Source organism: Castanea sativa, chromosome 4 (genome assembly GCF_040712315.1).
Source record: "Castanea sativa cultivar Marrone di Chiusa Pesio chromosome 4, ASM4071231v1".
Lineage (NCBI taxonomy): Eukaryota > Viridiplantae > Streptophyta > Magnoliopsida > Fagales > Fagaceae > Castanea > Castanea sativa.
This window is the reverse complement of record NC_134016.1, coordinates 49,597,657-49,613,460: the sequence shown is the minus strand read 5'-3', so window position 1 is coordinate 49,613,460 and position 15,804 is coordinate 49,597,657. Positions and strand designations below refer to the sequence as shown.

The 15,804-nt window shown below is 33.0% G+C and overlaps 1 protein-coding gene across 1 annotated transcript; it reads left to right on the top strand.

Annotated features, from left to right (window-relative positions):
- Nucleotides 1–1,418: 1,418 nt before the first annotated feature.
- On the top strand, nucleotides 1,419–4,681 carry LOC142631815 (palmitoyl-acyl carrier protein thioesterase, chloroplastic-like). The gene is made up of 6 exons (XM_075806137.1): nucleotides 1,419–1,908; nucleotides 2,306–2,439; nucleotides 3,033–3,146; nucleotides 3,232–3,409; nucleotides 3,652–3,720; nucleotides 4,125–4,681. The coding sequence occupies exons 1-6, from the start codon at nucleotides 1,501–1,503 to the stop codon at nucleotides 4,374–4,376; spliced, it is 1,155 nt and encodes a 384-aa protein (XP_075662252.1). The 5' UTR covers nucleotides 1,419–1,500; the 3' UTR covers nucleotides 4,377–4,681.
- Nucleotides 4,682–15,804: the final 11,123 nt, after the last annotated feature.

The window sequence follows — 15,804 nt, the reverse complement described above, 5'->3', positions numbered from 1 at the left end:
ATTTTGGCCCACCAAGTTTAATTCTATTTTCAAAATAACCCTCTCTCTCTCTCTCTCTCTCTCTCTCTCTCTCTCTCTCTCTCTCTCTCTCTCTCTCTCTCTCTCTCTCTCTCTCTCTCTCTCTCTCTCTCTCTCTCTCTCTCTGGTTGTACCCACAGTACTTCTTCCTTCTTCTTCTTTTTATAAACATTTTAAATGGAAAAAAGAGTGGAAACAATGATTGAACTCAAAATCTTCTAATCTGTTATTATAATAAATTATCAATTATTCCAAAAGATTAAACTATTAGAAATAATAAATTTAATTATTTAACCACAATTTTAACAGTTTGTTTCTTCTATATTGAAGTCAGCCTAGTTTTCTCTAATATATATTTGGTTAAATATATTTCTAAAACCGATATGTCATATAAGTTGTCACATATATAAGCTTATTTACCATTTATCAAACACATCACTAATGGAGATGAATGAAAAGACCATTTAAAAAAACATAATCAAAGGACTAAAATGAAAATTTTCAAATATTAAAGACCCAAAAAAAATCTTGAAACTATAAGAGACAAATTATAATTTTGTCTAAATTATTGTTAGTATGTTACTATTGGTAGAGTTTATTCAATGGTCAATCCTTTTTAAATTAATTAATCTCTCATAAAATTCTATAAATAATAACTAAGCAATGCTCTTCTACTCCAAAAGGTGATTTTTCACACCCTCAAGGAAAGCATCCAGCTTTCTAGGGCAGATCGTAGACTTTCCTTCCCTTCGTGGGTTGTGTTGCACAGTCAAATGCTATATTATATTAGTCACAATGTCACACACACTATTGTCTACAAGCCAAAAACCTCACTATAATTGTTCTACAATTAATTATTGTCATAGATCAAGCTATTATTCTACAATTACTAGGTACAATCCTCTCTCAAGTTTCAACAATAAGGATGTGCTGCATTAATTGTTGGTAGATAGATGACCTAAAATAAGGTTTACCAACTCTTATTTTCTCACGTATCTGATTCTGAACCACTCTAATCTCTAGAGGCATCCCTTTTTCCTAGCACAATGAGTGGTACTCTTAACTATTTATCTAACATTTTATCTCCCAAATAAGTTACCTATTATTAAACACTTCCATACAAAACCATGCAACAAGACCATTCAAATATCTCTCTACATTTGCGTGTAAGCTTTAAAAAAAATGCCCACCCATTAAAGTAGTTGAGCTGCAAATTTCATCTCCATTATTCATGATTCTTCACATAAATGTCTTTAACAAATCGTATAGGTTTCCCTTTCTTCCATTGTGTCTTATACTAGCCAATTCTTGTTATCTTTCTAAATTGGTTACACCTACCAATATATTGAAAATTAAATGTCTTCAAGAAGGTTACATGAGATAGAAGCCACACCATGCCTTATACTCTTATAGTTCCAAACTCATAATTTGCTTCTACTTTTCACCAAGAAACTAATGTACAATTAGCCAAGAGATACATTAATGGCTGCAACGTGCACTGCAAGAGTACACATTCAAGAGCCTTTTCGCAAGGCAGAGAAGAAGAATTTTGGGGTGACAAGGGCGGTTTTTTATCCTCGGAGGAATACAAATTCGATCAAGCTAAAGAAACGAAGCTTCTCCGTGGTAGCGAGTGGTACTACTCCTCTGAACGTAGATACCATCAATGGCAGAAAGGTGAATGGGACTTATGTGGGAGAGGCTGCAATTATAGGTAATAAGATTAGTGAGCCTCACAAAGAAAGTGGTGTTGATGCACCCCTTCATGTAATCTTGCTTGGAAGGTTTGTGGAGGAACGGTTTGTTTATAGACAGACATTCATTATCAGGTCTTATGAGATTGGTCCAGACAAAACTGCCACCATGGAAACACTAATGAATCTCCTTCAGGTTGGTTCATGGTTGCGTAAAACTCATTTTCTGTTTGGAAATTGTTCTGGGTTTTGAAAGACATCAATATGATTTTTGTTTAGAAAAATGCTAAAGCTACTGCCAATTTTACCACAATAAATTCACAAACTGACATGCTAATGAATGTGACTGGTGTCACTTAAACATTATATTAAGTGCTTGTTTAAATTATTTTTGGATCGTTTACGGCTTTGCTAATTTGTAGAGTCTATAACTCAATCTTAGCTGGTTCCTTTTCAGTCCAATGGCCAAAATCATGTCCATTTCATCTCTGGAATCAAAGAAATTGAACTAAAAATTGTACTCATTGAATCTGCTACACTAATGAGGTCCATATATAGTATTTCCCACTAAATAATATATGAAATGAGTGCAGGAGACAGCTCTGAATCATGTGACAAGCTCTGGCCTTGCTGGGAATGGCTTTGGTGCTACCCGAGAGATGAGCCTTAGGAAACTAATTTGGGTTGTCACACGTATCCACATTCAAGTGCAGAGATATAGCTCTTGGTATGTATAATCTTCCTATTGTACAACAACAACTATGTGGAAATGTCACTTTGGCGTGGATTTACATAGAAGTAACAAGTCAAACCATGGATATATATGTGAGATAAGATAGTATTCCTGCTTTATATGTTCATTTAAACTTCTGAAAGGCACTCTACATATACAATCTCAGTCACTGTATCTTTTACCACTGGACCCATACCATTGTAGGGGTAGCACAATTGGTAAGGGACCATGTTTCTTGAAGTATAAGTCACTAATTCAAATCTCCATTTTCCCATTCCTTGAGGCCAAAACTCACTCATCAAAGCAAAACAAAAAAAAACAAAAAAAAAGGAAAGGAAATGATTACAAATCTACATATATAAGAAAAAATCACACGAAAAAATCTTGCACAAACGTTTGCTCATGACTAAATCAGTGTCTTATTTATTTTGTGCTTGATTAGTCTCTACTAAATAATGAACTAAGTTAAAACCAAGATGTAGCATCTGCTCATTCATTAGAGATTCTCAATATTGTTGTGTCTTTAAATTTAGTGTTTTATTTCATTCTTCCACACAGACTGATGTAAAAATTTTGGAATGTGGCAGGGGAGATGTTGTTGAGATTGATACTTGGGTCGATGCTGCTGGAAAAAATGGAATGCGCCGGGATTGGATAATCCGAGATTACCACACCCAAGAGATCATAACTAGGGCATCAAGGTGCAGCATCTTTAGGTTGCAACCACATGTGTGATGATAGTCTTTTAAGTACTTAACTCGTTTATCCTATGTTATCTCCATGCAGCACTTGGGTGATCATGAACCAAGAAACAAGAAGGTTATCTAAAATACCTGAACAAGTGAGAGAAGAGGTGATACCATTTTATCTAAACAGACTTGCAATTGCCCCAGAAAAAAATGATAATGAAAAGATTGACAAGCTTACTGATAAAACTGCAGAGAGAATCCGATCAGGTTTAGCTGTAAGTATACTCATTTGATTTGATTAACATTTGGCTTTAAATTATGTTCTTTTTATCTAGAGAAACATAAGCTTCATACACTGAATGTTCTAGGAGTATAGGATTTTATATATTTTGCTTCACAGACATTGATTAGTCTGTTGAATATCATAGGCAATCCTTAAATTTTGGTACTAAAGTTTGATTATTGTCTTCAAATTTGGGAATGAATTGTACTAAATTTTTTCTCTCTTTAAATCCAGCCAAGATGGAGTGACATGGATGCCAATCAGCACGTAAACAATGTGAAATATATCGGCTGGATTCTGGAGGTACTACTCAAACACCCTACACAACGAATTGTATGTTGTTAGAATAAAATGGTAAATTAAGCAATTAGGAAATAGTGAATTTAATTATTTAAAAATAATATTCAAACATATGTAGTGATTAGAATTGATTTTTTTGAAAATGTGAGATTCAAACACCATTCATTAAATTGGAAAAAAAATGCCTTGGTTTAGAAGAAGAAGCAAGTGTGATATGAAAGTGATCTCTAAGTAGTGAAAACGAATATATTCAACTTGATGTTTGTAACATTTTGCACCTTAAGTAGCTAATTTGGTAGCTAAATGGAAGTTTGAAAGTGTTTTTCGTCATGAAATGATAACAAAAATTTAGCATTTTCCTAAGATATAAAGTACTTACAAGTTACAATTTGCTATGTTATTTGCAGAGTGTGCCAATAAATGTCCTACAAAACTATGATCTCACAAGCATGACTCTTGAGTACCGCCGTGAATGCCGGCAATCAAATTTGCTGGAGTCCTTGACCTCTTCATCAGAAACTCTAGCTGAAGATTCAAATAGTTACAACAATCGCAGACCAGACTTGGAATTCACACATCTGCTTCGAATGCTAGCTGATAAGGCAGAGATAGTGAGGGCAAGAACAAAATGGCATTCTAAACAAAATCAGCAAGAGTGATGTGATCTTATTCATGTGCACCAACTCTCTCTTCATGTCTATTTTTATTTCTTTTCATTTTTTTTTCTTTCTTTTTCATTTTCCGCATTACGATTTTGTTTCCCATTTGTTGGTATATTTCATTGGTGATGAATTTGAACCACAAAAAAAAAAAAAAAAAAAAAAAAGTATTGATTAGAAGCACAGATTCTTCTAGGCATGAAAGATGAAACATTTACAAAGAACTTGCTATTTCAATCATTTTCTCAGCATTACACTGAGAAACTGAACATTATTAATGAAGTTCAAGCAGATTTGTTGTGAAATATCTAGCTTCTTCATCATGCTTAATTAATTGTTAATGATGGTCAAAATGGAGCCAAGATGTAAATGTGTTTTCTCATAGTATTTATTTCGTTCTGTGCACAAGTTTAACTTGTGTTGCAGATAGCAGCTTGAGATTTCTAGCACAAAATGAAATTAGACTGGGCCTGGGAATATAACAATTTCTGATGTAGTTAGGCCTCAACCTGAGGAGCCCAAACTTGTAGCCAATTAACAAAATGAACCATGATGTTCTAAATGTCTCTTATCTCGTTTAAATGAGTAACATTTAAGAGCATTTGCATAAACAACGCAGAATAGAACAAATTCGAGTTTCAAAATCATTCACATCAATCAAGTTAAAACGGTATAAATTTGAAAAGTTATTATAGTAGTTGTGTAAATTTACACTGACACTATTTATTTTTTATTTAGTTTTTTATTCTTTCTTTACATATTCTGAAATGAAAGAAAAGATAGGACAGTAATTATTGTATGTAAAGAAAGAGAGACAATTAAAAAAATTTAAAAAAATTGATATTTTAATGTAATATAATGTAAAATAGATAATTTAATATAAAATATTTTAAAAAGTATATATATAAAATAAAAAAGTAGGTTCTTATACTAAATAAACGTAATTTTTTACACAAATTTACGTAAATGCTGTAACACTATTTTTAGCTATTGCTCTTGCTAAAAGCGTTTTTATCTATTCGATTTCTTCACATACGTGTATAGTTCTAAAAGGATCAAGGTTATCCATTGATGATAAACATTACAATCCCATATTCTAACTCTTTTTTGGACAACATCAAGTTCTACTTTTTTGTGGATAATGATGAATCCTTAAAATATGTCAATTTTTTTTTTTTTTTTTTATACCTTCTCTGTCTTTTCATAGTTGAACTTTCCACTACGCACCACCCTCTCTCTTTTCTTTCCACGCGTAACTAAAACCAAATTATAAAGCAAAAAAAAAAAAAAGCAATTTATAGTCCTGCACCAAGTGTAACATGCCCAGCAAAATTTACTAGGGCCGGCCCAACTGGTACAGATTTAAGGGTCTATCTTTTTTGCTAAGTGGGTTAGCAAAAGGTCAATCAAGCTTTTTACCTGCCTATCAATGGGTGTCATATAGGGTAGGACACTCTTTGGGTTTCAATTACTTCCTTGCAAATAAAGGTCACTTTTGGGATGGCGATGTTCTGAACACGAAGATGAATGTGACACACGACTTAATCCATAACAAGCCCATTCAAGCATTCCTTTGATAATGATTGGCGTAAAGTTCTCATAATTTGTGATTGAAAGTTGAAAGTTGAAAGTTGAAAGTTGAAACCAGTTATAATGGAGTTTGTACCGTGTGGTACACTAGAAGGAAAAAAAATAAAGGAAAAAGGCAAACTTTATTTACAAATGCCTAGAGACAGTAAATTAAATTTCACATTTATATTATTGAAACACTAAATTGCATTGAATTTAATTGCTTTTAAAAATTATAATTTTTTTTTTTTTGTGTTTTATTGGATAATGAAATTAGATGTTTGAATTTTATTAAGGAACTTAGTGTATTGCACTTAAGATGTTATACCCCAAACTTTACCGTAAGAAAAATTATGCGTTTTTATTTAAATTTTAATCCCATTTATAATGTCTCCTCAAAATATTTATTTGCTTAATTGACATTGGACACTCTATTTTGAAAGAAAAAAAAATTAGTTTGACATATATCACCTAAATTGGGCATTAAATGAGATGAGCATTAAGTCTAATTACGAAATTACCATCATTAGTTACAATGATCAAATAATTAAGTGCAGGGATTCACTATTTCTCAAAAATTTAAGTTTTTTAGAAAAATCAATAATTTGACATGGTAATAGAGCAAGTGATTCCAAGTTCAAACTCTATCCCATTTAAAATTGTGTAAAACCCCGTATTTGGAGTGTGTTAGAATTATGACTAAATAATTAAATTTATCATTTCTTAAATAGCTTAAACTTTTCAGATAATTCAGCAAATTGATAGTTGCTGGAACATTAAAGATAAATTTAAAATATTAGGGTTCAAAAAAGAAGGTAATTTTGGTTAGTGTTGAGCATCATGCTTAAGTGAATCTATCATTAGTGACAGTTTATTTATGGATAATTAAATTAAGGCCCAACATGGGCCTACTTTGCCCAAATGGCCAAATTTCAAACCCATGAATTTCCCTTTTGAACAAAGAAAAACCTTGAAGTTCGATGATGATAATAATTAAAGGAATGGTGATGATTAGGAGGTAACTTGAACCTCACATGATGGATATTGGATCAACCACCATATATGTACAATTAATTTTATCCTCAATTAATGTCCCAACTTTGGGTGGCTACAATGGAGGAACTGTAGGTACATGTGGCTTCCTCCACCGTCCACCAATTATATTTTCCTTGATTCGTCAACGAAAATTGAGAGGAATTTGACGTGAATATCCCGTCAAAGACCCTAATCAATAAGTGAAATGAAGACTCTCAAATATGCATTAGAACCAAGATATAGTACAATAATAAATAATCTTACAATTAAAGAATCACATCATGACCTTTATATACACTTTGAGAAGACATATGACCTAAAATAATTGAGAATTATGTCTCAATAATGTCCTTTTTCTCTCATAATATAATACTAAAAACCAATAATCATGCTAAACAATTATGGTTAGCATAATATTTTTTTCAATTATCAAGGCCTTACATCCATTCTTTTATAGTGGAACAAGTTCGAGGTCATGATTTTTTAGTTCTTGTATAGCAGACACATGTAAATAAAATAAGATTATAGACATAGATGTATTATATTTTTCCCATCTCAGTATTGCACATATTCCAAAAGATCCCAACCCTAAGAAGCATAATAAGTTAATAAAATAAGAGTTTCCAGTCAGATGGAGTACATAATGCACTAGGTTTTTATGGTCTCGATCACTACTTTTTGTTTCAAATTCAAAAGAAAATTAGAAGTTGTCCCTTTTTTATGACAAGATAATTCCAATAAAAGTTATTATAATCTCCAAAGTGATCTGAGTGTGAGACATAGCTACTATATTCATATCTAGCTAGGAGTGTTTTTGTCTGATCCAATAGTGGTAGATGTTCATATTTTCCGTAAAAAAAATGACCTTTCTCCAAGAAGAGATTTTGCTAATAATTTCCATTTGGATGTGCAAAAATAATGGGATGTTACTTAGGATAAATGTTAATCGATTAAATTAATGATTTTCTAAAAACTTATTCTTTTGAGATATTTTATAATTTATCATAGATTCAAAATCAGTGATGTTAGATTTGAACTCGATCTACTCTACTCTACCACTTATCTAGGTTGTACATCTACTTGAAACAAGTGATAATTTATCAAGATATGTAAGGAAGAGAAATGTTACAAGGATATAATTTTTTTTACTAAATTACATTTTTTACCCTTAAATTTTGATATTGTTTTTATTTTGGTCCCTTAAATTCATTTGTAATTTTCATTTTGGTCCGCAAAATTTGGTTCTATTTTCAAAATTATCCTTCCGTCCATCTCTATGATTAATCTGGCCATCAAATGCTAATAGGAGGATGTCCTTATTTTTTTACTCTATTAATGGTTGAGATTTGTAACATAAATAGAAATGATGACCATTTAAAAAAATAAAATCAAATGTCCTTCTTTTTTTTACTCTATTAATGGTTATATTTGTAACATAAATAGAAATAATGACAATTTAAAAAATAATCAAATCTGGTGGACCAAAAACAAAAAATTATCAAACTTACAGGACAAATGAAAACAATTAACCCTACTGTGAGGAGTAAACTGGCCCAGGTTGGCATATGGGCCTTTGGACTGTAGCATGGAGGGCCGACCTACTCCAGATTTGAACTTTACGAATTGGCCCATACGCCAGGGGTCCGAGGGTGTAGCTGAGGACGAGCTTCTCCTCGGACAAGCCCAAGAGAATTCAAAACTTCATTATAAAGGTCAAAGCACAACTCTAGAAAGACTAATGGTTAAAGGGGGAAACCCTGAACCTTCTCGATGCACCAGTGTTAAAAAAAATATCAAGAACAAAGGCTGCCACCTCCGCATTAAAGACTCTGCATCTACCTTCCTGGCCGCATTAATGGGGAAGTGACCCCTGAACAGTAGGGCTGAAACTTCTAGTCACTAGCCAAAAGGCATCAACGAAGGAAGTATTTAAAGGGGGTGAAGGCCAAAGGGAGGGGGGATCGAAAAACAAAAGAAAAAGAAAGAAGAATTGTAACTCTTAAGAAAGAAAGATAAATAATACAGAATTAGTCATCGGCTCACGTTCGAGGAGGTCTATTTGCCATTATTGTTTATTATTTACAAGTGCTTGTAACCTTTTAGTCTGTTATCAAGTTCTCATTACTTCTAATCTAGATTTCAAGCCCACACTCTACAAATTTCATTGTTTAAGGCTCATTGGGCCTGAGTCCGTGATTGTCTTTGGGTCCAGGTGCAATTGTGCACTTACACCTACTAAACTTTAAAAATCAAATTATAAATTAGTTAATTTTTTTTATAATTTATTAACTGATAAGTGCTTTTTTTCCCCCTTTTAGAACTAGGGAAGACAAAATGCATTATCACAATTCCACTACACAGCATAGTCTCTAAACCATCAAAACTTTAAAGTGATAAGTTGTGATTACAACAGGTACAATACATTGCATCTCCTTTTGGCCTTTCCTTGTGAAGAACACTAGCTTCTAATATCCACAATTCCAGTTGGATGACAATAAGCTATGATTGTTTTCTGTTTTCTACTTTCTTTTTTCTTTGCTACACCAGTGTGAAGTATCTTTTACTAGTAATAAAGTGTACTTTTGCATCACCAGTGGAGTCACATTTCTTTCTGTTTATGTTCACGAGTGACTGTCTGAAGTTACTACATTCTCAACCCTGCCAATCATGAACAGTACTGCGTTCAGCACCCATTGCAGTGATGACTATGTTCCTATATATACCTGTATTATATATAGTACTACATAGTAACGATGACAACATAGTACCAGAATCTCAAGTGTACTCAAGCGCAAGACAAGCAGCTAGCTAGTGAAAACAATTTTTACCTCTTTTATTTTATCTTTTATGTATTGATAAAAATATGTGTCAACTAAATGCGTATCTTTTTGTCATCAATGGTATTTTGTTTTTTTATTCCTGTTTCTTCATCATTAGGTCATTACAGATTAATTTTATAATCTAACTTTAGCACAGTAATAAATTTCTTTCTTGCATGATTTAATGCCCTCCGTCCATATGTTAGGTAAAACCTTTTTGCATAATAATGGATTAGGTCTAATCCTATTTTTTAACCTTTCTCCATCCAAATTGATATTTCCATTGAGTTTCAGATTTCGTTACAAATTGTTTCACTCTTATTATTATCTTCCTAAATTTTACAGCCAAGCTAAATACACAAATTCGTTGCCTCAACCATTCTCCTTGTTTTCTAACCAATGTTCCCAACAATTTTAATTGTGAACTATTAGCAGTCCCGTGAGTTGCACGGTTTTAGTCTACTTAGTTTATTTGGTTCACTTCAGTTCACTTAGTCTATTTGGTTCATATCGGTCTATTTTAGTCAATTTCAGTCTATTTGATTCAATTTGGTCCATTTCAATCTACTTTGATCCATTTCTATTCCTTTAGTCCACTTTAGTGCAATTTGGTTCAATTTGGTCCATTTCTGTCCATTTGGTCCAATTTAGTGCAATTCAGTCCATTCAGTTCAACTTGGTCTATTTTTGTCCATTTGGTGCACTTAAGAATGAGAAAAGACAAGTTTGGTGGTTTTTATTTTTGCTAAATAAAAAAGGAGGTCACCGGTGTGGGCTCATTGACGCCACGCCACGTGACGGTAATAAGTAATATCACATATTCCATACAGGTCTTATTGGGGTTATCGTTCGAATCGCTCCTCCTTGGGTGCTGGGACAAAGACTCCTACCATCAAGCCACATCCTATGTGGTAAGACAAGTTTGGGTTAAAAGCATATATGGACAATAATCACAATCATTTTTGCATTTAATACTATAAGACAATGCCCTTCCCTTAGGAAATGTACCCTAAGATCAAGTTCCCTAAGTTGACCCTAGAGAATAGTGCAAGATCCATTCATGACTTCAAGGGTAAGCTGCTCACCCACAAGGCCACAAGACCCCATAAATCCCCTCAAATCAATAAATAGGAATATACTCACTCTTGATATATTCTCGTTACTCTTGAATTTTTTCATAAAGATTAATTTGTGAATCTCATCATTGAGTTAACTTACATAATAACTTCGACCAATGTCTAATAAGTAAGCTCATTCCTCTTAATAGGTCCACGAATCAATGAGTCCTTAAAATTCCAAACTCCTAATAAGAATCCTTACTACACTTCTATTTTCTAATTAACCTATGCATAGAGTTCAAGTAATAGTCAAATGGTAATAATATATGGACAAAGTTTAGCTACAAAATTGGTTGTAGCTTAACTCACTCCATAAAATAAATATTACAACATAATTTAAAAATCTAACCGTTGAATTGCATGTTCTTTATGCTCTTAACACACCTGTTAAATTTTGTGTTAATCAGATATTATTTATTATATAATCGATAAGTTTATATTTTGTGCATAATTTTAAATTACAAAAACTTGCAATTTAAAAAATTTATTGATGACACAGCTATTGATCATTAATTTCCTTGAAATTTTGCAAGTATAAATGATATAAGAAGAAGATGTAATCCAATGGTGGATTTGTCAAAATTCATCTCCAATAAAAAGATATTAAATAAGTTTGTAACATAAAGTTACAACTAATTTTGTAACTAAACTTTGTCCATAACATATTTTATAGGCCATATATATATTACCAACCACACTTTCTCATCCTCGTCACAATCTATCCACCTATATTAAAAAAATTAAAAGAACTATATATGCATGAACCCCACCGTGATTCACTTAACAATGTATAAGAAAGATGTGACTTCACAAGTACCGAAGTCACGTTAAAAGTACTATTAAAATACTCACTTTGGAACTAGGTTTAGGACCAACACATTTAAATTTTATCTACTCCTCTCATCTACTCATTTGGCTAAAGTCCTTTACACTAAAACACAAGAAAGAAGTATCACTTAAATGTTAATCACTTCAAAACATCTTATCTCTTTGTTTCTTCCTATTTCTTGCATTGCTATTTGTGTACACTTATCTCTGATTGTCTATGTGTAAGACATTATAGGCATCATTATTCATTAATATATCTGATCGTATCCTTTGTATTTTGGTATAGTGAATGACTATACATATAGGATAGGTCCATATTTTTTTAAATAATTTCCATTGTTATATATATATATTCAAATGGTCCACAATCGTAGGCTGGCTAAAGTAGACAAAGACAAAGATACCAATTACTACGTGATGACCACAACCTATCTTCGTCACTCTACCAATCTGGGTCTAGCTTCTGAATATATATATATATATATATATATATATATATTCAAATGGTCCACAATCGTAGGCTGGCTAAAGTAGACAAAGACAAAGATGCCAATTACTACCACCACGTGATGACCACAACCTATCTTCGTCACTCTACCAATTTGGGTCTAGCTTCTGACACACACAGCCGCAACGAAAGTGATGCTTGCTGGTACCCGACCCTTGCCGCCATGCCTATATCTTTTCAACCATTGGATTTCAAAACTTTACTACTTGGATATAATAGTAGCTAACTGAGATAACTTCAACCTCATCAAGAAGCAAAGCAAAGCAAAGCAAAAAGCAGTAATACCTTTCTTTTTTCTTCACCATTGAAGCGAAAATATGCTGACATATAATATAATTGTTTGTTGCAGTTCCTTGCAGCACGTAGCTCTCATCTTCTATCAACCAATAGGGTTTTGCCATTTCCAAGCTGTGAGTCCCAATATAGATGTCATGCTTGCATGTACGTTGAATATAGTGTAACTGCTTTTTTTTTTTCTTTAGTATTGGTACTTGTCGGCGTTTGCGATGGCGTAAGTAATTTTGAAGCGGTTCTAGAAATTTTTTGTTCTACGAAAATGACAGATTTGAATTTATAAGGTCGGTTTCATAATTTTTTTTTTTTTTTTTAAGAAGAAGGCTGTAATTTTATAAAAAAGAATCAGCCATTTCGGCTAAGATTATAATATTAAAATGTGGAGAAAATTCCTGTGCCACCCTCAATCAAATGACCATAAGATGCAAAAGAGAGAGCCTCACTCTTCCAAGCATTGATGACTATCTTTAAATCTCCCTACAAAATAAGGGAAGACAGTTCAATGTTTTGTGCAAGAGTTAAAGCCTTGACAACTGCTATAACTTCCACGGATGCAATAGAATTTGAGAGGTGAATCTTCTTGGTTAAATGTGAGCTAGTTTTTTATTTTTATAAATAGAATATAAACTTATAACGTTTAATTCATGATGATTGGTTCTTAATTATCATCAAGACTAAGATACTAATTGATTTAATGTAGAAGTGGAGTTCGAACCTCAAATCTCTTATTCGACAATAAGATAGTTTATTAGTTGAGATTGGAATCCACAGTGTGAGAAAAATTAAAACTTAATCCTTTATTCAATAATAAAATATTATTAATTAAATTTTTATTGTTTTGAAGATATGACTGTTAATTAAAAACTCAAACTGACTAAAACCCAAGTATATTAACAGTACTTTGGTACTTTGGAAGAAAGATTGAGCATTTTGGGCTGAGATTATGCAATAATCATTTCATATATTGTGTATATCTACATCACCATTTTATAATAAGGATTCGGTTAATGTGTGCCCTTAAGCTATCTATTTTTTGGTAAAAATTTTTTGAAAATTAAAAAAGCTGTCAATACTTTTTCAATTCTCGATAAATTTTTTTCTAAAAATAATTCATTATTATATGCCCTTAGAGCACATATTAACAAAATCCTTATTATGAGATATATTCTGGGAAGAATAGTGTCACATGAGTACTTTAAGGTTCAAGAACTAAACCCATCACGTTGAAATGTTCCCCACCTCTTTTAAAGTCCCAAATCCAGAAGTTATGTACCATACAGGGGTGTGGTTTGATGGTAGGAGTTTTCGTTCTGCACCCAGAGAGGAGTGGTTCGAGCGATGGTCCCAACAAGACCTGTGTGGTACACGTGATATTACCCATTGCCGTCACGTGGCATGGGGAACTTCCATTTCCTTTTTCTGAAAGACTTCTTCTTCTGGCTTGCATAGTATTCAGCATGGTGTGATATACAAATACGCAACAGGGACAGGAAAAGAATATTTCATTGACGTCACAAATGTACAGACTGACATTAATGTAAGGTATTATGTCCTCGGTGCAAGAGATAAATGGTTTATCAACTGACATTCATTTTAGCAAATTATAAAATCATAAAAAGATGTTTTACCATATAGAAATAAATAATTTTTTTTTAAGTAGGAAAAAAAAATAATGCTTAGAGCATCCGTAGCAAATGTTGCAAAAAAAAATTTAATTTTGCCACACCAAATGCCTACTTTATTATTTTACCACATCATTTTACAACATCCTATTTATCAGATATTTTATCATTCAATTCTATACATTAAAATAATATATTATCTCCACCCTATTATCATCAATAACAACAACAGCAACAGCAACAACATCAACACCGATCAACAATAGCAGCAACACCAACAGCAACAACAACAACAAACCAACAACATCAACACCAACAACACCAACAACACAAGCAAATTCCAAATCCAAAAACCTCAAAAAAAGAGGGGGAAAAAAAAAAAAAAAACTCAACCAACCAACAAACTAGAGATGAAAAAATGCCAACTCAAACTCAACTAACGAACCAAAACGCCAATCCAAAACACCGATCCAAACTCAACCAACAATCGGCCTAAAACCCTAGCCCAACCGACCCACAACCCACACAGCCAACCCAAAACCCACATCGAAACCCATCTCAAATCTCACACCCACAACCCGATTAAAGAGATCTGAAGGTCGGGGGTGAGGGCTGTGAATATCGGTGGCGAGGGCTGGAGCATAAGGTGGCAAGATCTACAGCAAGCTGTGGAGAATGAGGCGGCGAGATCGATGGCGAGGATTGGAAACTGAGGTGGCGAGATCGGCGGCGAGGACTAGAAAGTGAGGCGGCGAGATCGGCGGCAACTTTCTTGAGCAGGGAGGAGAGGGAAGAGATAGAGTGTGACAGAGAGAAGAAATGAGATAGAGAGTCGACGGAGAGAGAGATATCAATGGAAGAGGAGAGAGAAAAACGCAATAAAATAATAATATCCAATTTTACCATTGTTGTCCATACCGTGACATTTTTGCAACGGTACTGTAGCAATGTGGTATAATGTTTGAGATTTTGAACATCTAATAAAACTCCGTTTTTGTGTTTGGTGTGCCAAACGTGCCAAATATTTGGCATTTAGCACATCTACTACGGATGCTCTTATGGCGATATTGTCATAGTAGCACTTTAACCTCTTGCGAGCTAAGACTCTTATTGTGCATGCAATGCAAGAGTAAAAGGAGTTCCAACAAATTGCTGGTGTGTAGGGTGAAATTTAACCCACTACTTAAGTTGTGTTGGCTCAAATACCTTAACATTAGACCACCAACTTGGTTAATAAAAAATAAATATTCCATTTAGGCCAGATTCTTAAATATTCAATTTTTTTTTTTCATATGTATGGTTTAATCTTAGCTTATTACTCTCATCTTACCAACGTAAAATATACCAAACCAGCAAAATGAATTTAAATTTAAAAATAAATAGGAAGTCATATAAATATTTATACTATTTTGTAACGAAGGGAATGAAATAAATTAGTTGTTCATTTTCAAATAAAGGCATTTGGAGTTCAAAGTCTTGCCAAGTCAGATGAGCCCATGATGAAATGGCATGTTCTGACCCAACCAAAATAAATCAATTAAAAATTAAAAATAAAATAAAATAATAAAAAGAGAGAAGAGATGGTGATGGGGTATGGCATCATCTGACTAAATGGTCCACTTTCATGCTTGGGTA

Excerpts from the sequence above, each read along its gene's own strand:
- LOC142631815 (XM_075806137.1), top strand. The coding sequence starts at position 1,501 with ATGGCTGCAACGTGCACTGCAAGAGTACACATTCAAGAGCCTTTTCGC. Across the intron at positions 1,909-2,305 it reads CACTAATGAATCTCCTTCAG|GAGACAGCTCTGAATCATGT; the intron begins GTTGGTTCATGG and ends AAATGAGTGCAG. Across the intron at positions 3,410-3,651 it reads GAATCCGATCAGGTTTAGCT|CCAAGATGGAGTGACATGGA; the intron begins GTAAGTATACTC and ends CTTTAAATCCAG.